General features: G+C 47.1%; 1 protein-coding gene and 1 pseudogene across 3 annotated transcripts in view; one reads left to right on the top strand and one right to left on the bottom strand.

The window, feature by feature from the left end:
• Positions 1 to 27,931, top strand: part of LOC144605508 (DENN domain-containing protein 2C-like) — a 107,034-nt gene that overhangs the window by 30,636 nt on the left and 48,467 nt on the right. For all 3 annotated transcript variants that reach the window (XM_078420868.1, XM_078420866.1, XM_078420867.1), the window contains exons 2-3: positions 15,987 to 16,079; positions 18,728 to 19,828. In XM_078420868.1, the coding sequence (XP_078276994.1) occupies positions 16,018 to 16,079; positions 18,728 to 19,828 (1,163 nt within the window). In that variant the 5' untranslated portion in view covers positions 15,987 to 16,017. The remainder of the gene's footprint in view (positions 1 to 15,986; positions 16,080 to 18,727; positions 19,829 to 27,931) is intronic.
• Positions 22,574 to 23,897, bottom strand: LOC144605332 (cardiolipin synthase (CMP-forming)-like; annotated as a pseudogene).

The raw sequence follows: 27,931 nt of genomic DNA, 5'->3' as shown, positions 1-27,931 counted from the left end.
CTCTCCCGAGATGCTGCCTGACCCACTGAGTCACTCCAGCATTTTGAGTCTACTAATAATCGTTTGGACCCGCTATTTAACCCACCGACCTGCACGTCTTTGGGATGGGAAAGGGAACTAAAGGACCGAGGTTGAAAATCATATGATCAGGGAGGTGACATGTATACATTGAAGGAAGCATAATTGGACTTTACTGGATTCTATCTTGCACTATATGTCATTCCCTTTATCCTGTATCTCTGTACAATATGAACCGGCTCTATTGTCATCATGTATAGTCTTTCCGCTGATTGGATAGCACTCAAAAGCTTTTCGCTGTACCACAGTACATGTGACAATAAACCTAATCTAAATAAGCATGATCAACACATCCATTTGAGGTCGAACTATCCCAGGTATCAATAGTTGAGTTTAGTCTATTGTCACATGTACCGAGGTACAGTGAAAAGCTTTTGTTGTGTGCAAACCAGTCAGTGGAAAGACACTACATTGATGACAATCGAGCCATACACAATGTACAGACACATGATAACGGGAATAACGTTAGTGCAAGATAATGTCCAGTAAATTCTGATCATAGATAGTCCGAGGATCCCCTATGAGATTGGATTGTGATGCCAAAAATAGAAGCAAGCCATTGCATAACAACATTTAAAAGATATTTGGACAGGCACATGGATAGGAAAGGTTTGGAGGGATATGGGCCAAACGTGGGCAGGTGGGACTTGCATAGATGGAGCATCTTGGTCATCATGGGCAAGTTGGGTTGAAGGGCCTGTTTCCGTGCGGTATGACTGAATCAGTAGACATTTGGGCATACAATCTGGGTAGGCTGCATGACATCCCATAGGACTGCAGAACCAGTAATAAGGAGGCAAAACTATGACATAATAATAATAATAATATATTCCTTGTGTAAGAAAATAACTGCAGATGCTGGTACAAATCGAAGGTATTTCACAAAATGCTGGAGTAACTCAGCAGGTCAGGCAGCATCTCAGGAGAGAAGGAATGGGTGACGTTTCGGGTCGAGACCCTTCTTCAGACTGACGTCAGGTGGGCGGGACAAAGGAAGGATATAGGTGGAGACAGGAAGATAGAGGGAGAACTGGGAAGGGGGAGGGGAAGAGAGGGACAGAGGAACTATCTAAAGTTGGAGAAGTCAATGTACATACCGCTGGGCTGCAAGCTGCCCAAGCGAAATATGAGGTGCTGTTCCTCCAATTTCCAGTTGGCCTCACTATGGCACTGGAGGAGGCCCATGACAGAAAGGTCAGACTGGGAGTGGGAGGGGGAGTTGAAGTGCTCAGCCACCGGGAGACTGGGAGGGGAAGTTGAAGTGCTCAGCCACCAGGAGAGAGGCAGTAAACAGGTACTGAAGATAGACAAAATCTATCTACAGTAACTCAGCGGGGCAGGCAGCATCTTGGGAATGGGTGACATTTCGGGTCGAGACCCTTGCTGATCTTTGGGGCGGTGGATTAAGTTCATGTTTAGCAGAGAGAGTGGGAATCGTTCACGCAGATTGGAACAGGAGCCTGGGCGGGGAATGAGAGGTTGGTCTGAGCACGTCTTGCCGTCTGCCTGCCTGACTCTCTGCCGGATGTCTTCTCTGTCTCTGTCATTGTCATTGTTGGAAACGTTTGAGTTGCTTCCTTCCACGCTCGACAAGACAATGTGCTGTTATTTACTATTGTGCTGAACAGCTCTGCATAGCCAATGCTGCAGAGTGGCCTGGCTTCCATCCAACCCAGCACTCTGCGTGTCACTGTACTGTTTCCTCTGTCGTTGGACACTTCACAGAAAGAAGCTTGGAATCTGCCTGTTTGTGATTTTGTGTCTAGCTCGGCAGTTATCTGATTAATTTCTGATGCTGCCCAGGCATTCCGTAGATTTAAAACCTAATTTTCTTGCTGCAGACACAAACTGCAAATCATGTTGTGTGTGAAGGAAGTGCAAATACTGGTTTACACTGAAGATGGATGCAAAAAACATTGCAGTAAATGACGAACATACACACGCTGAAGGTATCACAAAATGCTGGAGTAACTCAGCAGGTCAGGCAGCAGGTCTCAAGAAGGGTCTCGACCCGAAACATCACCCATTCCTTCTCTCCTGAGATGCTGCCTGTCCTGCTGAGTTACTCCAGCATTTTGTGATACCTTCGATTTGTACCAGCATCTGCAGTTATTTTCCTATACAACATACACACATTGAACTTTTTTTTCTGCTCTCCTTTATTATTTTGTTTACAGTGTACTATGTACTATGTTTACATATCCTGTTGTGCTGCTGCAAGTAAGAATTTCATTGTTCTATCTGGGACATATACGACAATGAAACACTCGTGACTGGAAGTGTTGGAGTAACTCAGCGGGTCAGGCAGCGTCTCTGGAGAAAAGGAATAGGTGACGTTTCGGCTCGAGACCCTTCTTCAGACTGAGCTTGTTCAATGCCTGTTATCAGAGAAAGATGACAATGGTTAGATTAAACACCTAGTTTTTCTACTTGGTTTTAAAAAACAGGTGCACAAAATGATGGAGTCAGGCAGCATTCCTGAGGAACATGGATAGGTTGGGACCTTTCTTCAGACTTCAGACTCCAGCACTATTCTTTTGCATCTGCAGTTCCTTATTTCTACATTTCATAATTAGTACTTCAAATAAGCATCTGATAACTGACTTGATTGAAACCTAAATGACCCATTAGGAGAGATTCACTGTGTTAAAGAATGGAATTTTATTATCCTGGTAACATCTTTTTAAACTTTAAACTTCAAGGAAAGTTATTTTCTTTAAGACAAATGAAGATGCGTCTCATTTAGAAGAATGGGAGGTGACTTCATTTAACTTAAAGAACAGATCATTCCTCACTAGTTTGCCAGTAAAACCTACTCCCTACACAATCTGGGCAGACGGACAACAAACCTGAAGTTTAAAAAGCAAGGCTTCACCTCTGTTGGTTGCCAGTTAAAATAACTAGGGCAGTTTCCATCCTATCAACAACTAGAGAGTGGTCCTGAGCCATTATCTACCTCAAAAGTGGAGCAGGTAGATACAAAATGCTGGAGTAACTCAGCGGGTCAGGCAGCATCTCAGGAGAGAAGGAATGGGTGACGTTTCGGGTTGAGACCCCTCTTCAAACTGATGTCAGGGGAGGGGGCGGGACAAAGATAGGATGTAGTAGGAGACAGGAAGACAGTGGGAGAACTGGGAAGGGGGAGGGGAAAGAGAGGGACAGTGGAATTATCTGAAGTTGGAGAAGTCAATGTTCATACCGCTGGGGTGTAAACTGCCCAAGCGAAATATGAGATGCTGTTCCTCCAATCTGCCCTGGGCCTCACTATGACAATGGAGGAGGCCCATTTTTTCAATTCAATTTTATTTGTATAGCACATTTAAAAACAACCCACGTTGACCAAAGTGCTGTACATCTGATTAGGTACAAAGGAAAAAAAATGAAACACACAGTAGCACGCAAACATAACAGCACATACAAAACAGTTCACAGCGCCTCCTCAATGAGCCTCAAACGCTAGGGAATAGAAATAGGTTTTGAGCCTGGACTTAAAGGAGTCGATGGAGGGGGCAGTTCTGATGGGGAGAGGGATGCTGTTCCACAGTCTAGGAGCTGCAACCGCAAAAGCGCGGTCACCCCTGAGCTTAAGCCTAGACCGCGGGATAGTGAGTAGCCCCAAGTCGGCCGACCTGAGGGACCTGGAGTTAGAGAGGTGGGTTAGAAGATTTTTGATGTAGGGGGGGGGGGGGGGGATATCCATTTAGGGCTTTATATGTGAATAGGAGGAGCTTGAAGTTGATTCTGTACCGTACAGGGAGCCAGTGGAGAGAGGCCAGAATCGGCGTGATGTGGTCCCTTTTACGGGTACCCGTCAGGAGTCTCGCTGCGGCGTTTTGGACCAGTTGCAGGCGGGACAGGGAAGATTGGCTGATCCCATGATAGAAAGGTCAGAATGGGAGGGGGAGTTGAAGTGCTGAGCCACTGGGTGAGCCACCAAGGTTCAAAAGTGGAGAAGCTCAGACTATCTTTAAATTGGACTTGACTGAACTTTATCCTGCTCTGGTCTGAAGAAGAGTCTCGACCCGAAACGCCACCCATTCCTTCTACCCAGAGATGCTGCCTGTTCTGCTGTTACTCCAGCGTTTTGTGCTTATCTTGCACCAAACGTTAGTCTCTTATCATGTATCTGTACACTGAGGATGGCCTCTCTCCAGAGATGCTGCCTGCCCCGCCCGCTGAGTTACTCCAGCTTTTTGTGCCTATGCTCGATTGTAATCATGTATAGTCGTTCCGCTGACTAATTAGCAGGCAACAAAAGCTTTTCACTGTACCTCGCTCGGTACACGTGACAATAAACTAAACTAGACAGACGGTTAAACTAAACAGTCAATTTTGCCGATACAAGTCAACTTTGTATTGAATGTTAGATGTCCATCGAGTGAGAGAACACATTGAATGCACCTTAATTAAAATGCAGGAAATGGGGAGGAGAAAGGCCAATTCCCCTCCTGAAAACACAACGACTCCAGAGTTGGGCTGTTTCCAATTCCCCTCCTGAAAACACAACGACTCCAGAGTTGGGCTGTTTCCAATTCCCCTTGCATCTATTTTCTTAGCTGTCAGCAGAAATGAAGAACAAAACCATTAGTGCGTTGTAGCTACACGTCTGTTGTGAGTGGTGACTGACAAAGGGGCTCTGTCCAGATACTTGGTACCAGTTTCAGCAGGTTGTGAGGCAGGCAGTGGCTGCCCCACAGCTGATGTGGTATGAGGAATGTTGGCACCAATTGAATTGACTGGGATAGCAATGCAATTGTTCCACTGGCAGGCCTAGATCTCTCATCCCTATTCATGAACCGACAATCAGACTGGGCGTCTGACCAAAGTCACAAAGCACGTTGGTTTGGATTCAAAGCTGATGCTTGAATATTTTTTTTTTTAAAGCCCAGCACAGTTTTGTTCTGACCGTAATGTAATAAAAAAGGAACTGCTGGTTTATGCCAAAGATAGACACAAAATGCTGGCGGGTCAAACAGCATCTCTGGAGGAAATGGATGGGTGACGTTTTGGGTCGGGACCCTTCTTCAGACTGATTGGGGTGTGGGGGGGAGGAGGGGGGGGAGAGGAGCTGGAAGCAAGATTAAATCGGGGCCAGCAACAGATGCCCTGGTGTAGGGAGGTTCCTGATAAGTTGATTGTTGTCTGGGGATGCTGTGATCCCATGAGGGATCATTGTTGTGAACTGAGGAACTGGTTACCTGACTTTTAGGGGAAGAAGGGTGGGGGGAGGGCAGGAGAGGGAGGGGGGGTTGAGTGACGGAAGAAGGGGGAAGCGGGTGTTTGTACCCAGGGTGACTGGGGCAAGGGGAGGGGAAGGAGTGGGGGATGGATGGGGGGGGGGGGGGGGGTGGGGGGGGGGAGGAAAGAAAGAAAGAAAGCAGGAATTACTAAAATTAGAGAAATCAATGTTCATACTACTGGTTTGTAAGCTACTCAAGCGAAATATGGGTTGCCTATATGTTCTTCCTATTTGTGTGTGGCCTCGCTCTGGCAATGGAGGAGGCTCAGGACTGGAATGTCAGTATGGGAATGGGAAGGGGAGGTAAAGTGGTTTGCAACTGGAAGATGTGTTCTAACTGCAGTTCAGTTTTTTTACCGGGAACTGTGGTTGGTGAGCAGACTAAAGCTCCAGCGGGAATCTGTTCCAGATGAATGTCTGCAGAATAAAGTAAATGTGCAAGTCAGCAGTCCTGCCTTCTTTCTATCAGTGCTCCGTGTGGTTTGTTTTGAGAGTTTGCTTCCATTCTCTCTCTGGTGAAAGTTGCGTTTGTGTCGGATGATCCTGGCAAAGTAAATGTGAAGTGAAAGATCAATATATGTGCATGGACCGGAACGGTGTAAATGTAACATGCGATCTCGCACACGGATAGACACGGGCTTTAGGGAAATCTGGGTGCTCTAAGCTCCAGTCGACAATGGTCCAAAACCTCACTGATAACAACTGTAGGAATGGCTGAATCCTTAAACCTGTTAATGTTCAACTGCATTGAGCAAAGGGTACTAGCTATAATAAGAGACGGACAGACGTGGAAGAACGCAAAGTGCTGAAGTAACTCAGCGGGTCAGGCAGCATCTCTGGAGAACGTGAATAGGTCTGAAGAAGGGCCTCGACCCGAAATGTGACCTATTCCTTTTCTCCAGAGATCCTGCTGAGTTACTCCAGAGTTTTGTGGCTTTCTTTGGTTTAAAGCAGCATCTGCAGTTCCTTCCTACACACGATAGGTGATGTTTTGGGTCGAGACTGTCCTTCAGTTCGATGGGAGGGGGGGAGGAAGAAAGCTGGAAGAGAGGAAAGCCGGAACAAAGCTTGGCAGGTAATAGGTGGTCACAGGTGATAGACAGATGGTTGGAACAAAAGGCCAGGGATGAAAACGGGAATGTGAGGCAGATGGATTGAAGATTTGCAAATTGTGAAGCTAGAGGAAGGAGTGTAGGATAGAAATAGGTGTGAGTCCAGCTTGGGGCACAGGGGAGGGGGGGGGAATAAAAATGAGGTGTGGGGGGGGGAAGGTGCGGGGGTTAAATAAAATTGTCGAATTCAATGTTCGTACTGCTGGGCTGCAAGCTACCCAAGCGGAATATGTAAGAAAATAACTGCAGATGAAGGTATTTATTCACAAAATGCTGGAGTAACTCAGCAGGGCAGGCAGCATCTCAGGAAGAGAAGGAATGGGTGATGTTTCGGGTCGAGACCCTTCTTCTTCAGAAGGGTCTCGACCCGAAACGTCACCCATTCCTTCTCTCCTGAGATGCAAGCGGAATATGTGGCCTCCCTCTGGCAATGGAGCAGGCCCAGGACAGAAAGGTCAGTATGAGAATGGGAAGGGGAATTAAATGGTTAGCAACATTGGCAGGCCGAGTGCAAGTGTTCGGCGAAACGTTCACTGAGCCTACTCAACGATTGGCCTTGCCAATGTAAATCAGCATCTGCAGTTCTTTGTCTTGCCTTTTGGAGAAACTTGGATTGTTTCCTCTGGAGCGTTGGAGGCTGAGCGGTGACCTGATAGAAATATATATGATTAAGAGAGGCATGGATAAGGTAGATGGTCAGAACCGATTTCCCAGCATGGAAATGTCGTGGACTAGAAGCCATGGCTTGACAATGAGAGGGGCAAATATAAAGTGGACGTGCAGGCACACACACAGTAGTGGGTGCATGGAATGCATTGCCAGGGGTGGTGGGGGTGGGGGCGGATATACGATAATGACAGTTCACAGGCTTTTGAGTAAGCATATGGATGTGAAGGGAAATGGATTATAGGTAGAGGAGATTAGTTTAACCTGGCAGTGTGTTCAGTACAGACATTGTGGGACACAGAGCCTGTTCCTGCGCTGTACTGTCCTATGCGCTATAACTACAATCATAATAACTGTGAAGTCATATTGGAATTAATTCACTCGAAAAATAATAATATAAAGTTCTCATGATACAAACTGCGCAACAGTATGCATTATGGTTTATGGTTTAGGGTTTAGTTTAGAGATACTGCACGGAAACAGGCCATTTCGGCCCACCGTGTCCGCGCCGACCAGCGATCCCCGCACATTAACACTATCCTACACCCACTAGGGATAAAGAAACACTATCCTACACCCACTAGGGATAAAAATAAAAAAACATTTACCAAGCCAATTAACCTACATACCCGTACGTCTTTGGAGCGTGGGAGGAAATCGAAGATCTCAGAGAAAACCCAGGCAGGTCACGGGGAGAAGGTACAAACTCCGTACGGACAGCACCCGTAGTCGGGATCGAACCCAGGTCTCCGGCGCCGCATTCGCTGTCAGGCAGCAACTCTGCGGCTGCGCCACCGTGCCGCCCTAACAGAATGGAATATGCACAGTTATTCTGCAGTACAGTTTGTGTTGTAATGCATCTTTCAAGTAAACTGCAGTGTGTTTTGAGCAAGTGTCTATGAGATTGGAATGTGACGCCAAATAATAGAAGCAAGTTGAGGTTGTGCAGTAATACACGCAGTGCTACATACATCATTGTACATTGTACTGTGCACCAACAATGTGTGTGGTGTGGAATTTGCACGGCATTGTGCTGAACTGTGGTAAAGCCTGTGCGGTTATTGATGAACCACATGTTTGATGAAGTTGCCCTGGTGGAATAGTAACTGTGCGTGGTTTAACATTTTAATGACTGCCAAGAAAGGCTCTTTTGTCAATACACCCAGGGCAACTATTTTGAAAACCAAAATAATGCCCACAAAATGCAAGATGACACACAGCCTCTTGGTTGCATACAACTTTGCAATGGTCTTCACATGAATCTGTAATCTCGCGTTTTAGTCAATATCAGTGCTTCAACTTTCAACTGCTCTGACAACTTATAATGGGGTTTATTCACAAAATGCTTGAGTAACTCAGCAGGTCAGGCAGCATCTCGGGAAGAATGAATGGGCAACGTTTCGGGTCGAGACCCTTCTTCGGGTGCTTTGCCTCGTTAATAACTGTAATAAATTATAATCATTAAGTTAATAACCAAATAACCACTGTTTTGTTCCCCACCCCCTCCCGCACAGATGCTGCTTCACTTACTGAATCTTTCTACTTTTGACATTTTCTTTTAATTTCAGATACATTGAGATAGTTCAGATACATTGAGATTTATACGGGCCCTAATCCTTTCAATTCCAATTTAGCTACTGCTGTTGGAATACTGCCCCCAACATCCCCCAGAGCAAAAATAAATGATTGGCTCATTGCTTGACTATCTGTGATAATGTATTGTGCGGTATTTATCAACTTACCAGTAGTACATCAAACATTCTCCAGAGTGACCATGCAATAATATCAGCCAATGTAATAATAAATTGTCCGCCAGGGTCTTTATCCTCCAAGAGAAGCTACTGACATGATGTGACAAGTGTATCGATTTTTTAGATTTGGCGATACACCGTGGAAACAGGCTACTCGGCCCATCGACTCCATTCTGACCACCGTTCACCTCTCAAGCTACTTCTACGTTATCCCACTTTCGCATCCACTCCCCACACATTACGGATAATTTACACAGGCCAATTAATCTACAAAGCCGCACGTCTTTCGGACGCGGGATGGAACCAGAGCACCCGGAGGAAACCCACGTGTTCACAGGGAGAACTTGCAAACCCCACACAGGCAGCAACCCGAGGTCAGGATCAAACCTAGGTCACTGGCACTGTGAGGCAACGTCTCTACCAGCTCTGCCACTGTGCCCGTTTGGTCAACACTGAAGTTCTTTTCTGCATTGTGGAGAATTTAAACACTCATTTGCAATTGGAGAAGTTTATCAGGGGAATAAAAGGGAAGTTTCTAAACTGAGGTCTTGTCGGCATAAGGGGGCCACACTAAAGGACTGGCACAGTAGAGTTGCTGCCTTACAGCGCCAGAGGCCGGAGTTTGATCCTGACTACGGGCGCTGTCTGTATGGAGTTTGTACATTCTCCCTGTGACAGCGTGGGTTTTCTCCGGGTGCTCCGGTTTCGTCCCACACTCCAAAGACATGCAGGTTTGTAGGTTAATTGTCTTCGCTAAGAATTGTAAATTGTCTCCATTGTGAATGATTAATGCTAGTGTACGGGGCGATTGCTGGTCGGCACAGACTCAGTGGGCCGAAGGGCCTGTTTCCGCACTGTATCTCTAAGCTACACTAAACTAACGCATGTAGAAGTGACCAACAATGGAGGTTGTGGAAACATTTGCAGGGTTTCAACAAGGAACAGGATGGTAAATAAGATGAGGATTGATGTTTGACTTTCGGTATTCAGATACTCTGTCTCGATCTACCGGGCAGTCAGTGAAAGTTCTGTGTTTTGGTTTAATTGCACCTAGAAAAGTTGAGGTCACCTCCGTCATGGCCCCAGTATGGTGACACTTGAGAAACCATCAGAATTGAAGGCATGACTTCAAGGCACTGAGGCCATTCAATACCAGTCAGAATTATATTGAGGCAGTGGCTCTCCCAGCTGCATCACTGTGCCATTTAGAGAAAGCCGATGACTACTTAAAGGAAAAATAGGAACTCTTACCTCCGTTAGGAGTCCCGAACAAAGAGGCTTATCATTTGAATGAACTTTGGCCAGTGAAGGAAGCCCTCCTTCATACACTGTGTCATGAAAGTGTCGGGCCATCTCCCCAATCATATCATCATCATATATATACAGCCGGAAACAGTCCTTTTCGGCCCTCCAAGTCCGTGCCGCCCAGTGATCCCCGCACATTAACACTATCCTACACCCACTAGGGACAATTTTTACATTTACCCAGCCAATTAACCTACATACCTGTACGTCTTTGGAGTCAGTTGAGGAGGGGAGGAGTGGCTGGGTTGGAGGGGTAATGGGGAGCTTTTAAAGTCGAGATATTTTTTTGATGGGGAAGGACAGGATCTTGATGCACAGGGGAATCAAGATGCACATGTGTCCCATCATGGGTACTGACCTCCCCACCCTCAAAGGGATCTAATAGGAGGCACTGCCTCAAAAAGGCAGCCAGCATCATCTGAGACTCGCACCACCTTGGCACAGCTCCCATTTCACTCCTCGGGAAGAAGGTACAGCAGTTTGAAAACTGCAACATCTAGGTTCAGGAACAGCTTCTTCCCAACCAATATCAGTTTATTAAACACTACCAAATCTGACTAAACTACGAACTGCCTGGGTTGCTTTAGGAACTTTGGGCTTTGTTTTGTTATCTTTGCATAATATTGAGTACTTTTTTAAAATTGAGCTTCTTCTTTTGTTTGGTTTATTATGTTATTTATTAAGTACAATGTTTACAAATCTGTCCTGCTGCTGCTGCTGCAAGTAAGAATTTCATTGTTCCGTTTCAGAACATATGACAATAAAACACTCTTGAAGATAGACACAAAATGCTGGAGTAACTTCAGACTCAACGAGTGTGAAGATGGGTCTCGACCCGAAACATCACCTATTCCTTTTCTCCCGAGGCGCTGAGTTACTCCAGCATTTTGCGTCTATCTTCGGTGTACACCAGCATCTGCGGTTCCTTCCTACGCAAAACACACTTGAATCTTGACAGATCATCCATGATCTGATAGAATAGGATGGATGGGCTGAATGGCCAGCTTATTTTCTCAGAGTTCTGTGTTGCCAAAAAAGCTGTGGAGGCTCGTTGACTTAACTCGCAGGTTAAACATAGAAGGGCGAGGCCTGTAAATCACCACCCTAACTACATTCAACTCTATAAAAAGTGACGTCTAAAGATTAGATCTGCTCCAGTTTGCTTTTCCAGTTGTCTTAATGTACCTGCAGTCATGTGCTTGCCTGAGGTCATTTCCATGGAAACGCTAAATCGAAATGAGCTGCATTCTGATTTGCTTGAGATATTACTGACCTTGCCAGTTACTTAATGAAATTCAATGTGATTTAGACAGCTCAGTACTTTCTTTCCTCGTCTCTCTGGAAACATAGAGTCTCACAGTGTGGAAACAGGCCCTTCGGCCCACACCGACTAACATGTCCCATCTACACTAGTCCCACCTGCCTGCGTTTGGCCCATAGCCCTCTAAACCTGTCCTATCCAGGTACCTGTCTAATTGCTTCTTAACCATCGTGATAGTACCTGCCTCAACTACCTCCACTGGCAATTTGTTCCGTAAACCTACCACCCTTTGCATGAAAAAGTTACCCCTCTTTCTTCCCTCCTTCAGAGCTGACCCAACCTGAAACGTCACTCATTCTTTTTCTCCAGAGATGCTGCCTGACCCGCTGCGTTACACCAGCACTTTGCGTCTATTCTCAATAGAGCGATACAGGCGGCAGCAGCAGACTCAGCCGAGGAAGATGAGGTTTAGAACTGAGATGAGGAAAAACTTTTTCATTAGAACTGAGATGAGGAAAAACATTTTCTCCCTGTTGTGAATCTGTGGAATTCTCTGCCACAGAAGGCAGTGGAGGCCAATTCTCTGGATGCTTTCAAGAGAGAGTTAGATAGAGCTCTTAAAGATAGTGGAGTCAAGGGATATGGGGAGAAGGCGGGAACGGGGTACTGATTGTGAACAGCCATGATTACAGTGAATGGCGGTGCTGGCTCGAAGGGCTGAATGGCCTCCTCCTGCACCTATTGTCTATTGTGTCTATCTTTGTTGTAAATCAGCATCTGCAGTTCATTCTGATACACTTTCTGTATTGAGATCTTAGAGCATTGTAGCTTAGAGCAGGTAAGGGTTTGTTTAAATGATTCGGCTGAAGAAAGGCACCTCTGTAAAGTGCATTTCTTGCTTGGCCTAAATGTTACAGTTGTGCGGCATGGTGGGGCAGCGGTAGAGTTGCTGCCTCACAGCGTCAGACACCCGGGTCCTATCCTGACTACTGGTGCTTGTCTGTACGGAGTTTGTACGTTCTCCTCGTGACCTGCCCAGCTTTGCTGTGAGGATCTGTACGGAGTTTGTACGTTCTCCCCGTGACCAGCGTGGGTTTTCTCCGGGATCTCCGATTTCCTCCCACACCAAAGACGTACAGGTTTGTAGGTTAATTGGCTTGGTATAATTGTAAATTGTCCCTAGAGCGTGTAAGATAGCGTTAGTGTGCAGGGGATCGCTGCTCGGCGCGGACTCGGTGGGCCGAAGGGCCTGTTTCCACGCTGTATCTCTAAAGTCTAAAGATCAGGATTCAGTGGAAGGGCTCAATTTGTCAGTCCCTGCACTTTACTCAACATGTAAATAAACCGACGTGTGAAGGTGGATTGGTTTCAAAAGCAGTGGGAGTTTTTGTGCATTCCTCCAAGTGGTTATTGAACAAGTGAACGTCTGTAGAACGTGTCCTTGACCTGGCAAAGATGCATGCGGCAAAGTGCGGAATCCCATGGAATTTTACTGCACGAGATATTCAACTGGTATTTGTGCCTCTTCTCATCTTGCCAGCCGCCTCCCTCACAACATCACGCCATCCCCAATAACAACATATTGGTCCGTTAAAATGCTTTTGAATCTCAGTTCGTAGCTTGATGCCCATCTCCAAACTTTACAAACGGCAGCTTGCAAAATCAGAACTCCTGAGGTAGCACCAATAAATATAGACGCTAAGAACCGTAGATGCTGGTTTATACCAGAGATAGCCACAAAGTGTCATAGAGCTATACAGTGTAGAAACAGGCCCTTCGGTCCAACGTGCCCACACCAACCAACATGTCCCATCTACACTAGTCCCACCTGCCTGCTTTTGGCCCCTCTACCCATCTAAACCTGTTTTATCCATGTACCTGTCTAATTGTTTCCTAAGCATTGCGATAGTCCCTACCTCCGCTGGCAGTTCGTTCCATACACCTGCCGCCTGTTGTGTGAAAATGTTACCCCTCAGTTTCCTTTCCCTCTTCACCTTAAACCTATGTCCTCTGATTCTCGATTCCCACTACTCTGGGCAAGCTCTGGAGTAACTCAACGGGTCAGGCAGCAGGATGCCTGACATTTGGAACATAGGTTGGGTAATGTTTCATTTTCTCCAGAGGTGCTACCTGACCAGCTGAGTTACTCCAGTAATGTGTGTCTATCTTTAGCACCAATAAGTGTTGCCCTACCCTTCTCAGCGGGCAGGGTCAATCTGTATGAGCCACACAAAGTGGAGGATAGCAGGAAGTCAGGCAATGCCTGAAGGTTATTGCTACGACTTGTGGATATACTGTTCAAATGGACGTGGAGGGATATACATTCGGTGCAGGTAGATGAGATTAGATTATCCTGGCATCACATTTGGCACAGACATTGTGGGCTGGCAAGCCTTGTCCTGTGACTTTGGAGATATTGCGTGGAAACGGGGCCTTCGGCCCATCGAGTCCATGCCGACCATGATCACCCCATGTCTAGTACTATCCTACACACTCGGGACAATATACACTTATCACAAGCCAATTAACCTACACACCTGTACGTCTTTGGAGTGTGGTAGGAAACTGGAGCACCTGTAGAAAACCCACACGGTCAGAGGGAGAACGTACAAGCTCCATACAGACAGCACCCGTAGTCAGGATCGAACCCAGATCTCTGGCATTATAAGGCATCATCTCTACCAGTGCTGCCCTCTGCTGTATTATATGATGCTCTATGATATCATACCATGATGGATAGTTGGTTTTCCCACACTTACCTGGAAAGATCGAACTTGAAGCCAGGAGAATAAAAACATTGTCCAGTATTTTTGTTTAAAAGCACCTACAGTTGTGGCATAATTGGAGATGGATTTGTATTATTAAGCATAGTTTTCTCTTTTCTCCTGCTCTCTGAATTTCCGCCTGCCCTCCAACGCTCCCATGTAAGTCACCCATCTTGTGTATATCGGCTGTTGAGTGTTGCAGAGCCACCGACGACCAGATTGTCTCTCTTTACACAACCTGTGTGGGAGGGAGATGAGCGAAAACAGGGCACAGGATCTTGGACCGATGTTGAACTCAGGAGGTGGCAGCAAGTTGTGGACCTGGTGGCCTGTGGGGGAAAGAACACTACAGCACTGAAACAAGCCCTTCAGCCCACAATGTTCACCCCAAACATGATGCCGTTAATCATCTCATCTGCCTGCATGTGATCCATATCCCTCTCTTCTTTGCACTTCCATATGCCTATCTAAAAGTCACGTAAACGCCACTAATGTATCTGCTTCCACCACCACCACCCCCGGCAATGCGTTCCAGGCCCCACTCACTCGGTGTAAGCAAACACGTTCCGCGCACACACCCATTAAACCTTTTCCCCCTCTCGCCTTACAGCTGTGCCTTCTACTGTTGGACATGTCCACCCTGGAGGAAAAAGGTTCTGATTGTCTACCCTATCAATGTCTCTCGTCATTTTGCATTCTTCCCTCAAGTCACCCCTCAACCTTCGTCCCAGAGAAAATAATACAAGTTTATCCAACCTCTTTGGAGCTGAGGCCCTCAAATACAGGCAGCATTCTGGCAAACCTCCTGTGCATCCTCTCCAAAGCCTCCACATCCATCCTATAGTGGGGTGGCCAGAATTTCAGAAATAAAGGTTTTTTCAATAGCAATGTTTACTTTTGTTACTGCACGCTAACATTACTAAAGGCTGTACATTATATTGCTTCTTAAGGTATTGTGGTATAAGTGACTATAGACATAATGGCTTTAGTTTCAGTGGTGAAACTAATAAATTATTTTCTTAAGAGACAATGGTGCCTGAATACTGGCGGGAGATTACATAGAAACATATTTTTTTGTCCCCAATACTGTTTAATTCCAAGACAGCTTTTTTTCCACTTGACAATTTCTCAACTAACTTTTAAATGGTTGTCAAATTCACTATTGAAATCATGCCATTGCTTGCATGCACCTGCCTTGCCCTTCTTGGGGGTCGAGATCATGGATGTGAAAGATGCTGCCAGGGTTTAGTACGCAACTGCAGCGCATTTTGACAGCAATGCACACTGTAACCACCCTGCACGGGTGGTAGAGGGATTGAACGTTTATAGTGATTAAATGGTTCAGGCGACACAGTGGCTCAGCGGTAGGGTTGCTGCCTTACAGCGCCAGAGACCCAGGTTTCATCCTGACCTCGGGTGCTGTCCGTGTGGAGTTTGCATGTTCTCCCTGTGACCACGTGGGTTTCCTCTGGGTGGTCTGGTTTCATCCCATATCCCAGTCTCGCGCGGAGTTGTAAGTAGGTTAATTGGCCTCCTTAAATTGCCCCAAATGTGTTGTGGGATAACTAACGAGAACAGGTAATCGATGGTCGGCATGGACTCGATGGGCCAGAGGGCCAGTTTCCGTGATGTATCTCTAAACTAAACTAAACTTGCCTCCTTTGGATGTGTAAACTACTGCTTCCAGGAATCCAGCTACCCTGTTATAATAGCTTATTCAGACAACCTCTCTCCATTGTTATATTCTTGACAGCTTTTTGATTTAACGTCGTTCATGTCTAAATACCACTCTGTCTCTTTCCATTCTAGATGAGAGTGAGATCTGTCTGGGGATGGAGTAATGAGTGAGACCAGGCTTGGAATAACTTCGATCAGCCCCCGCAATCCCCTGGGTTCCAGCAGGTCAGTGGATCTGAGCTATTGTGCTACCCATGTACCGTTTTCATTTAATTTGTCGCAGTGTTGCAGAAGTGACTGATGTTGCCAGCATTTAGTGACCATCCCCAATTACCTGCAAGACCTGGTAGAACTGCTGCCTCACAGTGCCAGAGACCCGGGTTCCATCCCGACCTCGGGTACTGTCTGTGTGGAGTTTGCACCTTCTCTCTGTGACCATGTGGGTTTCCTCCCACATCCCAAAGACGTGCGGATTTGTCGGTTAATTGCCCGTCGTGTGTAGGAAGTGGACGGGAGAATGGGATAACAATGAACGAGTGTGAATTGGCCGTCTATGCGCGGCATAGTCTCCATCGGCTGAATGGCCTGTTTCCGTGCTGTATCTCTAAACTAAACTGAAGTTAGTAAAGTTAGGCATGTAAAGTTCGGGATCGACCGCAATGGTGCATTGGTGGGGGGAAAGGATGGCAGATTTCCTTTCCTGCTGGCTATCGATGATGATCGTTGGTGGGATCAAGTCAAGTCAAGTCAACTTTATTTGTCACATACATATACAAGATGTGCAGTGAAATGAAAGTGGCAACGCTTGTGGATTGTGCTAAAACTACAAAATGGAATAGAAACAAAAATTTAAAAAATAAAAATTTTAACACAAAAAATAAATTAATACAGTAAATTAAATTAGTCCCTGGTGATATGAGAATTAACAGTCCTGGTGGCCTGTGGGAAGAAACTCCATCTCATCCTCTCTGTTTTCACAGCGTGACAGCGGAGGCATTTGCCTGACCGTAGCAGCTGGAACAGTCCGTTGCTGGGGTGGTAGGGGTCCCCCATAATGTTGCTGGTTCTGGATCTACACCTCCTGATGTGCCATCGCATTTGAAATTCCAAAATTGGGTGGCACGGTGGCGCAATGGTAGAGTTGTTGCCTCACAGTGCTTGGGTTCGACCCTGACTACGGGCGTTGTCTGTACGGAGTTTGTACGATCCCCTTGCGACTGCATGGGTTTTCTCCAAGTGTTCCGGTTTCCTCCCACATCCCAAAGACACGCAGGTGTGTAGGTTAATTGGCCTCAGTTTTAAAAAAATTGTAAATTATACCTCGTGTGTAGGATAGTGTAGATGTACGGGGATGGTCGCTGGTCGGCACTGAATTGGTAGGCCGAAGAGCCTGTTTTCACCCTGTATCTCTAAAGTCTAAAATCTCAAAGGCTGCAGATGCTGCAATCTGGAGCAACGCAGTATTCACCCATTCATACTAGTAGAGTCGTACAGCGTGGAAACTGGCCCTTTGGCCCAACTGGTCCATGCTGATGTTATAGTTCGATGTTATCCTGCTTTTTTGCATTCACTCCCTACACTCCAGGGGCAATTCTGAGAGGTCAACTAACCTATAAACCCGCACGTCTTTCACAGGTGGGAGGACACCAGAGGAAACCCACACAAACAAAGGGAAAATGTGCAAACTCCACAAAGACAGCACCGGAGGTCAGGATCGAACCGGGTATCTTGGGCTCTGAGGCAGCAGCTGTGCCATCCGTTGCCTTATGCAACGAGGCACGAGAGAGTTGACAAATGGTCGCCTCTTCTCCTGACCCAATGCAAGTGCAGCCAGAGCTCTAGAGAGGATGCGCTCAATGATACAGCATTGTTCATCCACACCCCCACCACCTCTCCCTCTCACCCCACTTGGGTGGCCACACAACATGGGGAACTGTGCCTGCCTCTCACCCCTACAGCACACACCGTCTGATTCCCTCTCCTCCAGTATCTGGCTCTTTGCCATTCCGGAGATCCAAAAGTGAATTCCTACTCCTGGAATCCTGTCACTGGCTAATTGAGACAAATATGTCTTTTTCTAAAGAGAGACACCAAGTGCTGGAGTACCTCAGCAGCATCTCTGGAGAAAAAGATGGGTAACGTTTTGGGACGGAACCCTCTTCAGAGTCTGAGAGTCTGAAGAAGGGTCCCGACCCTAAATGTCAGCCATCCTTTTTCTCCAGAATTGCTGCCTGACTTGCTGAGTTACTCCAGCACTTTGTGTCTATCTTCGGTATTAGTTAGTTAGTTTAGTTTATTGTCACGGGTACAGTGAATAGCTTTTGTTCCATGCTAACCAGTCAGCGTAAAGACAATACATGATTACCAGCATCTGCAGTTCCTATCTACACGTATATTTTTTTGAAATATAGGATATTTGTTATGATGCTACAGTGACTGGGGTCTCTGTTTGTTTTTTAAAAAAAACACAGGACAGAAAACTAAGTTGACTTTAAAAGTGTTTCAATATTAATGGCACATGTTTTTTTTATTGGTGCCTACTAATGGCATTCCTTGAAGGCTTCTCAATCTTACCTCATGAGTTGTCTCTGAGGTTTTTTTTTAATGATTGGTCGCTAATGTTCTGGTAAAACTATTTTTCTTTCAGTGTTACACATGAACTGGACGTTATCCATCCGAGCTGCCAGCTCCGATGCGGTTGATCGTCAAGTGAACAATTATTAATCCTTGGCTTCATTTTCCCACTTCCCCGCCAAGTAGTAGTCCCTTTTGACTCTTGGCTGCCAATTTTCCCCCCTCTTGCTGTTCCGCCTCCCAGTCAACAGAGTGACTAATCAGGTTTTAATACAGTCATATGTTTTTTGTCTTGGCAGCGTCAAGAACATAGTGAAAAGAATCGAAGATTCCCTGAGCCAAACCTCTCGTACCTCAACGTGCGACGTTCTCCGGAAGTACAGCTGTCCTCCGACCAGGAATTTGGACCAGGTTAACCCCAACACTGGAGCCCAGAAAGTCGAACCTTCGGGAAAGTTTGTGATCTCTGCGGACCTTGGTTCGGGCATAACCAGGCCAAATGAGACGCCATCCCCCAGACACAGAGCTTCGGGGTGGGGGGGCGGTGCTCAAAATGGACTGGTTGTGAAGAGCTTACTGGAGAAGATGCACTCATCGGGCAGTGCCCCCAATCTCGCAGATCACTTCATCCCCCGCCACCGTGCCGTCAACATTAAACAAAAGATTCTGCAATGGGAGGGGAAATCGAACGTCGTCCCCAGCACGGTCCAGCCCCCGGAGGGCATTCTACCTCCAGAGTGCGGCAGTCCACTTGCTTCTGAGGCAAAAACTGAGAGCCCGGCGGGTGGCAACAAGCGAGACCTAGTGAAAGTGAAAAGCCTGGGCCTGGATTTCAGGGAAGGATGGAATGCAAGTGACCAAAAGGTGAACAGTACTGTTGAGAAAAATGGGGGAGAAGCTAACTCGAGAGTGTTGTCTCCTGTCTTCCCTCAAGCAAAGAAAGTGGATAGTTTGGCCAAGAACACTGCAGATTCTGCAAAGCTGCTACCTCCAGGGAATTTTTACACATCCCAGAAATTTTGGAAGAAGATGCAAGACATTCCACAGGATGAAAATGCAATATCTGCCTTGGAGCTGAAAAGGAAGCGGGAAAGCTCCAGCTCAACTGAAAAAGACTTGGATTTGACGAATTTTAAGAACAGAGAGATTGCCAGTAGGAATACGGAGAACGTGTACAACACAGATTCTGAGGAAGCTGAAGAATCGCGCGGAATTAATCCCGTTCCTAAACCTCGACGGACCTTTAAGTATGCGGTAGATAAAACTCCTGGTGACTCTGCCTCACAAGAAAAGGGAATATCTGCAAAAGAAAATGCCCAGTCCACTCCCCCACTGCCAGCCCACCCCCCTCCTTCAACCAAGACACTCGGGACAGAAGCACAACTAATAAAGGCAAAAAGGTAGGCCAACCTCCATTCATTTTGGAGCCTATTACTTTTGGAGGAGAGACCAATTTATCACACACCATTATGACTGAAAGGTGTGGGTAGATGCCAGGCCATGACACCAGGGTGTGCATTGTAGCTTCCATCTGATTGACATGGGTTGGCAATGTGAAAGCTGCCACTGAAATATCATATTAACCGGTGCGGTTCATTTACTGCAGTGTGTAGAAAGGAACTGCAGATCCTGGTATATACCGAAGATAGACACAAAGTGCTGGAGTAACTCTGCGGGTCAGGCAGCATCTCTGGAGAAAAAGGATGGATGGTGTCTGAAGAAGAGTCCCGACCCGAAACGTCACCCATCTGTTTTCTTTAGAAATGTTGCCTGACCCGCTGAGTTGCTCCAGCACTTTGTGTCTATCTTCGTGATTTACTGCAATGTTTGATTATAGGTAGTGTTTAATCCAAGTGTTTTGCATGTTGCAATGGTAAGTACCTGACTTTGAGTATCAAGATACTTCTGTCACCCTGTGACCACTCTGTCTCATTCTGTTGTGTTTATTGATAGGACAAATTCAGAGCACTTCAACAGTCTTGTAATCCATTCACTTGTTTTGTTGGTCTAACTTTTTATGGTCCTTGCTTCCCTTCCCTTTCGCCGTACTTCCTCCCTTGTCAACCAGAATGTAGACAGTTCCGTAGTAGACTGCTAACTATATATCAATCTTCACCTTACTTCCTCGTTTGAAAACTGAGTTTTAAGGTGTCAACACTTTTGACAGCACGAGAAAAATAATGCCTTGTCATCAGGAAGAACTTCAACCAGAATGATTCCTCTTAGTCTATGCAAATTGAACGAAAAAAATATTATACGGTCACAGCAAGAACGTGCAAACTCCGTACAGACAGCGGCCATGGTCAGGATCTAACCCGGGTCTCTGGCGCTGTGAGGCAGCAACTCTACCGTTGCGCCACCGTGCCACACTCGTTGCTCGTTCAGCCATCTTTAGTACAGGTAACCACAGTGTTCTCATTCAACTCCGCTCCTGTCTAGTCCAGCTGAAGAGTGCTGTCCTTGTGTGGTTCCACACTCCCGCCCTGAAATTGCTTCTAGTCCTGCTCCAAGAATCTATTCTAGTTCACCTCCTATTTCACATCTGTGCACCATTGACAACCTCAACCACATTTCCTGTGACTATATCCTCTCCTGCCTCACAACAGTGGAATTCATTGTCTCAGGTGGCTGTAGAGGTCAAGTCAATGGATATTTTTAAGGCGGAGGGTGACAGTTTCTTGATTAGTAAGAACAGATTCTTGATTAGCAGGGGAATGGGGTTTTAGATTTAGCTTTTAGATTTAGAGATACAGCGCAGAAACAGGCCCTTCGGCCCACCGAGTCCGCGCCGCCCAGCGATCCCTGCACATTAACACTATCCTACACACACTAGGGACAATTTTTTAAATTTTACCCAGTCAATTAACCTACATACCTGTACGTCTTTGGACTGTGGGAGGAAAGCGAAGATCTCGGAGAAAACCCACGCAGGTCACGGGGAGAACGTACAAACTCCTTACAGACGGCGCCCGTAGTCAGGATCGAACCTGAGTCTCAGGCGCTGCATTCGCTGTAAGGCAGCAACTCTACCGCTGCTCCACCGTGCCGTACCCATTGAGAGGTTGAGAGGAAGAGATAGATAGATCAGCCATGATTGAATGGCAGGGTCGACTTGATTGGCCGAATGGTCTAATTCTGCTCCTTGAACTTATGAACCCACCCCTCCGTTCCATACACTTGGTGTTTCCAGACCATTTGTCCAACATTCAGCGTTGCTCGTGCTGAATCCTTGTTCCAGCCCATCGCTAGGAAAACCACAGCTTTGTCTTTGGCTCCAGCTGCAAACTATTCCCTTGTGAATCCCAACCACGTCCTTGCCGATTGCCAGGGAGACGGGTCACACCTTCACAACAACTTCATCTGGGGCTAAATGTCTATTTCCTTTTCCCTTTCAATCACAAAGATTGCCTGCTACCATAGAGCTGAATGGCACAGAAACAGGCCCTTCAGCCCAACTAGGGTTGCCAACTATCTCACTCCCAATTAAGGGACAAGGTGATGTCATTGCCCCATGCCCGATGTGACCTCATCCAGCCAGCGGCCACGTGCTCCCGCTCCACCAATTTTTTTTTCCAGATTTTTAAACTTTTATTATTAAATTCGTATTTTTGTAGGGAAAAAAAATCCATATATATGTACATTATGTGGAATTCGCTGCCTCAGGGAGCTGTGGAAGCAGGAACGTTAAATAAATTTTAAACGGAAATAGATTGTTTTTTAATAGACAAGGGAATTAGGGGTTACGGGGAGCGGGCAGGGAAGTGGACATGAGCTATGTTTAGTATAGTAAGACCTGAGTAATCTCCTGGACAAGTTTCGATCGCCTAGCTTGGGGTCGGAGAGGAATTTCCTGGATTTTTTCCCCAAATTGGCCTGGGTTTTTATCTGGTTTTTCGCCTCTCCCAGGAGATCACACAGTTCTTTTGGGTGGGAAGAAGGGCGATAGTGGGAACGGGGCTTGGGGTAGAATGAGCCATGATCGTATTGAATGGCGGAGCGGGCTCGAGGGGCCAGTTGGCCTACTCATGCTCCTATTTTCTTGTGTTCTTGTGTTGTGTATTATTTTAATCAATGTCTTTTCTGCATAAAAATCAAGATCCATTTCCTGCTTTGTGAACCATGCAGTTTGGTTTACTTTGCCTGGTTCACGACTTGCACAGTATTTTTGCCGTGGTCAGGGCTGTGACGTACCATAAAGTATGAAGGAACACACTGTCCACAAACTGGAAAACTGGAGCTGCTAGTGATGCAGCCACCAGTACAAGTTGAACTGCAGTGTTAACCTTGCTGATAAAACTTGGTTTCAATTGGGCAGTAGCATAACACGGGTTGAAAAATTTGCTCAGTGTTCTTGGTGCTGGAACCGTTCGGTATCTAATATAGAAACCCGCTGCAACCAAAATGACATCTTGCATTAGAACCAAAACAGTGAGAGGAGCACATGAGACTGACGTACAGAACACTGGTCAGACTTTTGTCTGCTAATGGGTCCCAATGCACTCCCCAAAGCCGATTTTTGATCCACCCAGTTTCGTGCAATGTACCCATCCAACAGATCAGTAATGCCCGCCAACGTAAAAAGACCAAGAAGAAGAATTCTTCTACTATTAGGTAACCCAAGTATGGTGACAAGCCAATCCTTGACATACAGAGTAAGTTTGGAATTGTCCATGGATTTTCATACAATAGACAATAGGTGCAGGAGTAGGCCATTCGGCCCTTCGAGCCAGCACCGCCATTCAATGTGATCATGGCTGATCATTCTCAATCAGTACCCCGTTCCTGCTTTCTCCCCATACCCCCTGACTCCGCTATCCTTAAGAGCTCTATCTAGCTCTCTCTTGAATGTATTCAGAGAATTGGCCTCCACTGCCCTCTGAGGCAGAGAATTCCACAGATTCACAACTCTCTGACTAAAAAAGTTTTTCCTCATCTCTGTTCTAAATGGCCTACCCCTTATTCTTAAACTGTGGCCCCTTGTTCTGGACTCCCCCAACATTGGGAACATGTTTCCTGCCTCTAACGTGTCCAACCCCTTAATAATCTTACAGCTCTGGAGACCCGGTGCCGGCCGCCGCTCTCTCCTCGCCCTCCTCCGCGGCCCTCTGGTACGAGCAGGGCTCGGTCGTTTGCCTCTTAGGGGCGGGTTTGCCGGCTCCATAGCGGTGGGAGAGCCAGGCCTGGTGCCGGGGGAAGCAGTCGGAGCCTGGGCTTGGGCCTGGATGTGACCGGGTAACCGTGAGCCTGAGGTGGGCCAAGGGGAATGGCGGTGGCGGCGGTGGCAGAGGCCGGGTGTTGGTGGAGGCCGAGGCCTGAGCCTGGCGCTGGATCTGCCCTCGGCTCCCCTGTCCCCCTTCCTCTCCCCGGCCGGCTCAGCGCCTTCCTCACGCCGCCCAGAGTCCAGCACCATTAGCGCAGCAACAGGCTCAGGCCCCCCCCGAGGGCCGTCAGTGGGAGAGTCGCCGCCATTCACCCACCGCATTGAACATCCCCGCACCGGGACGGGACAGGACTCTATACCCCCCTTCCCCCACCCCGCTCCACCATTTGCGGCCGTCCAGGGCGTTGGTGGGTTGCTCTGCAACCTCCGTTAGGCGGCATCTGGGCCTGCAGCACCCCCCGGGCCTAATACGGGACAAGGGCGGTCCCGTACGGAACAAATCAATTTAGCCCAAATTATGGGATGTCCCGGCTAATACGGAACAGTTGGCAACCCTAAGCCCAACTGGTCCATGCTGACCAAATTGACTAATCTAGCTCGTTCTACTTCCCTCCCCCTGGCTCATACACATCCAATCCTTTCCTATCTACATGTTAAGAGAAAGATTTAATGGGAACCCGAGGGGCAACCTTTTTCACACCGAGTGTGTATATATGGTTAAAGTGGGTATATGGAGTGAGCCGTTGCTTTGAGGCAGGTACTATACAAATATTTAAGACATTTAGACAGATATGTGGATAGGAAAGGTTTAGAAGGATATAGGCCAAATGCGGGCAGGTGGGACTAGTTTAGATGAGGCATCTTGGTCGGCATGGACAAAGATGGAGGGCTGAAGGGCCTGTTTCTGTGCGCTGACTCTATGACTGATTCGCAGCCTCCCACGCTCCAGGGAAAGACCCAACCTGTCCAACTCTCATAATTCAACCCCTCCAGACCCGGTAACATTCTTGTACATTTCTTTTTGCACCCTTTACACATTGAAAACCTGCTTTCCATAGAATGGTGACCAGAACTGCCCACAGTACTCAATGTGACCTTACCAAATTTTTGTACAGCATTAACATTGCGTTCCAATTCCTACGCCCAAGTGAAATAGGAGATGCTGTGCCTCCAATTTGCGTTTAGCCTCACTCTGACAATGGAGGAGACCTAGGACAGAAAGGTCTGTGTAGGAATGGGAAGGAGAATTAAAGAGTCCGGCGACCAGGAGATCAGGGAGGTTCAGGCGGGCTGAGCAAAGGCGTTCTGCGAAACGATCGCCCAGTCTACGTTTGGTATCGCCGATGTACATGCGTCGACATCTTGAATAACAGATACAGTAGATGAGGTTGGAGGAGGTGCAAGTGAACCTCCGCCTAACCTGAAAGGACTGTCAGGGGGTCCCTGGACAGAGTCCAGTGTTGTAGCCTGCCCTATGTTCAAGCTTTCATCTGTTTTTGAAATGGGTTCACCCTTCCCATTCACTGCAAGCTCCTCCAGCTCCACGATGCCCTCAAAGTCTTTCCAATCTTGATCTTGTATCTCGCACAACCCGTCCTTTGGCCACCAATGGTTGTCCAGTCGTCACCCAACTAGGGCTGTGTTCAGAGCTTTCTAAATCTCTCTGGCTCCTTCTCCCACATAAACTTGCCTCTTGGACACCTTGACTGCAGTAAAGACAAAACGGATGACTTGATGTTTTTAGTATTAGAGATCCAGCACAGAAACAATCCCTTTGGCCTGCCAAGTCCGTGCCGCACATTAACATTATCCGACACACACTAGGGACGATTTACAATTTTACCAACCCAATTAACCTACAAACCTGTACGACTTTGGAGTATGGGAGGAAACCGGAGCTTCCGGGGGAAACCCACGCAGGTCACGGGGAGAACGTACAAACTCCGTATAGACAGCACCCATAGTCAGGATCGAACCCGTGTTTCTGGCGCTAGAAGGCAGCAACTCTACCGTCGCGCCACCGTGCTGCCCTGCATGTGGAATGGTGTGAAACTTTGCCTGATAACTAAACATTTTTAAATTCTACGGAGGCTTCATTCCATTAAAAGTGCTACATCAGCCTGAAGAAGGGTCTCGACCCGAAATGTCACCCATTCCTTCTCTCCTGAGATGCTGCCTGACCTGCTGAGTTACTCCAGCATTTTGTGAATAAACATCAATCTGGTTGGTGGTTTTCCTAATGCTAGTTTAGCTTTGTTTAGTTTATTGTCACGTGTACTGAGTGAGGTACAGTGGAAAGCAGAGCTGATGCATGCAAGTAACCGAGGCCCAGTTAACAGTTTCACTGTATTGGGATGTAATCTTGTTGTTTTCCTTCCATTCTGATTGTATGATCTCATGATCCCTGTTGAGATGCAGACAGACTATGTCTCTGTGAGTCACTATTGTGGTCCTAATCTTGGCTGAGACACTGATGAGCAAACCGTGACTCCTTCCAAAAACTTCCAACAAAGTTTCAAAATTTGCGAGTCTGTTTCCTGAGGTTGCCAATTAGTGACCACCTTCCCCGTGTTTTTGTTTAGTGCAGAGCGGAAACAGCGATCCTACACATTAGCGCTATTCTACACACTAAGGACAATTTACGGTCTGTACCGAGATGTACTTCAGAAGAAATAGGGTCTCGACCCGAAACGTCAAACATTCCTTCACTCCAGAGATGCTGCCTGTCCCGCTGAGTTGCTCCAGTTTTTTTGTGTCTAACCAGCATCTGCATTCCTACACTTTACCGAAGCCAATTAGCCTACAAACCTGTGCGTCTTTGGAGTGTGGGAGGAAAACGGAGATCCCGGAGAAAACCCAGGCAGGTCACAGGGAGGTGGTACAAGCTCCGTACAGACAGCACGCGTCGTGAGGATTGAATCCGGGTTTCTTGGCGCTGTAAGGCAGCAACTCTACCACTGCGCCACCACGCCACTCCCATAAATTGACTAGCTTTTTGTACGTTGTCACAAGATCCAGATGGGAGGATCCTAAACAGTGTGATGGAATGGTAGAGAATCCATCATAGTCTCTCACATTCATGTTTTAAGAGTGGGAGAGGGGACGTCCATACCATGTTGATTTTTCTAATTTCAAGTAACTCTCTGTCCCATGTCTCCTCCACTGTCAGAGTGAGGCCACATGCAAATTGGAGGAACAGCACTTCGTATTGCACTTGGGCAGTTTATACCCCAGCATACAATACAATACAATACAATATATCTTTATTGTCATTGTACAGGGGTACAACGAGATTGGGAATGCGCCTCCCATACGACGCAATAAATGAATTAGCTAGTCAGTATTAATTTAAACAACCCAATGAAACAAATTGTAACAGTTTTAAAACAGAATAAAGTGCAAGTAGATCAGTGCCGGTTCACTGTGCGATGTGACCATCCGGCTCAGCAGGACTGGTTCATAGCAGCTATGACCCTGGGGATAATGCTGTTCCTGAGTCTGGAGGTGCGGGTGTAGAAGGCCTTGTATCGTCTGCCCGATGGTAGAAGTTCGAACAGACTGTTGCAGGGGTGTGAAGAGTCTTTGTGGATGCTGGTGGCTTTTCTGAGGCATCGTGTGTTGTAGATGCCCTCCAAGGCTGGTAGCTGTGTTCCGATGGCCCTCTGAGCTCTATGGACTACCCGCTGAAGAGCTTCCCTCTCTGCCTCCGTGCAGCTGAGGCACCACACAGGGATGCCATGTGTTAGGATGCTCTCTATGGTGCAGCGGTAGAATGTCGTCAGCAGCTGTTGGGGTAGACCAGACTTTTTCAGTGTTCTTGGGTAGAACAGTCGTTGCTGTGCCTTCTTGACCAGCACAGCAGTGTTATTGGACCATGTTAGGTCCTCCGAAATGTGAGTGCCCAAAAACTTGAAGCTGGACACTCTCTCCACACTGTCCCCGTTGATAAAGATCGGGGCGTATTCCCCATTGTGTGACCTACGGAAGTTCATGATCAGCTCCTTGGTCTTGGTGGTATTTAGGGACAGGTTGTTATCAGAGCACCAGTCCGCCAGTTCCTTCTGACATTAGGCCTGGCTTCTGGCTAACAACCATGAAAACATGTTCAGGAGGGAACTGCAAATGCTGGTTTACACTGAAGATAAACACAAAATCTTGGAGTAGCTCGGCGGGACAAGTAGCATCTCTGGATAGAAGGAATGGGTGATGTTTCGGGTCGAGACCCTTCTTCAGACTGAAAAACTGTCAGCACGGTGGCGCAGCGGTAGAGTTGCTGCCCTACAGCGAAAGCAGCGCCGGAGACCCAGGTTCGATCCTGACTATGGGTGCTGTCTGTACGGAC

Source organism: Rhinoraja longicauda, chromosome 24 (genome assembly GCF_053455715.1).
Source record: "Rhinoraja longicauda isolate Sanriku21f chromosome 24, sRhiLon1.1, whole genome shotgun sequence".
Taxonomy (NCBI): domain Eukaryota; kingdom Metazoa; phylum Chordata; class Chondrichthyes; order Rajiformes; family Arhynchobatidae; genus Rhinoraja; species Rhinoraja longicauda.
Note: the sequence above shows the minus strand (reverse complement) of the source record. Positions and strands in the feature narration are given on the sequence as shown.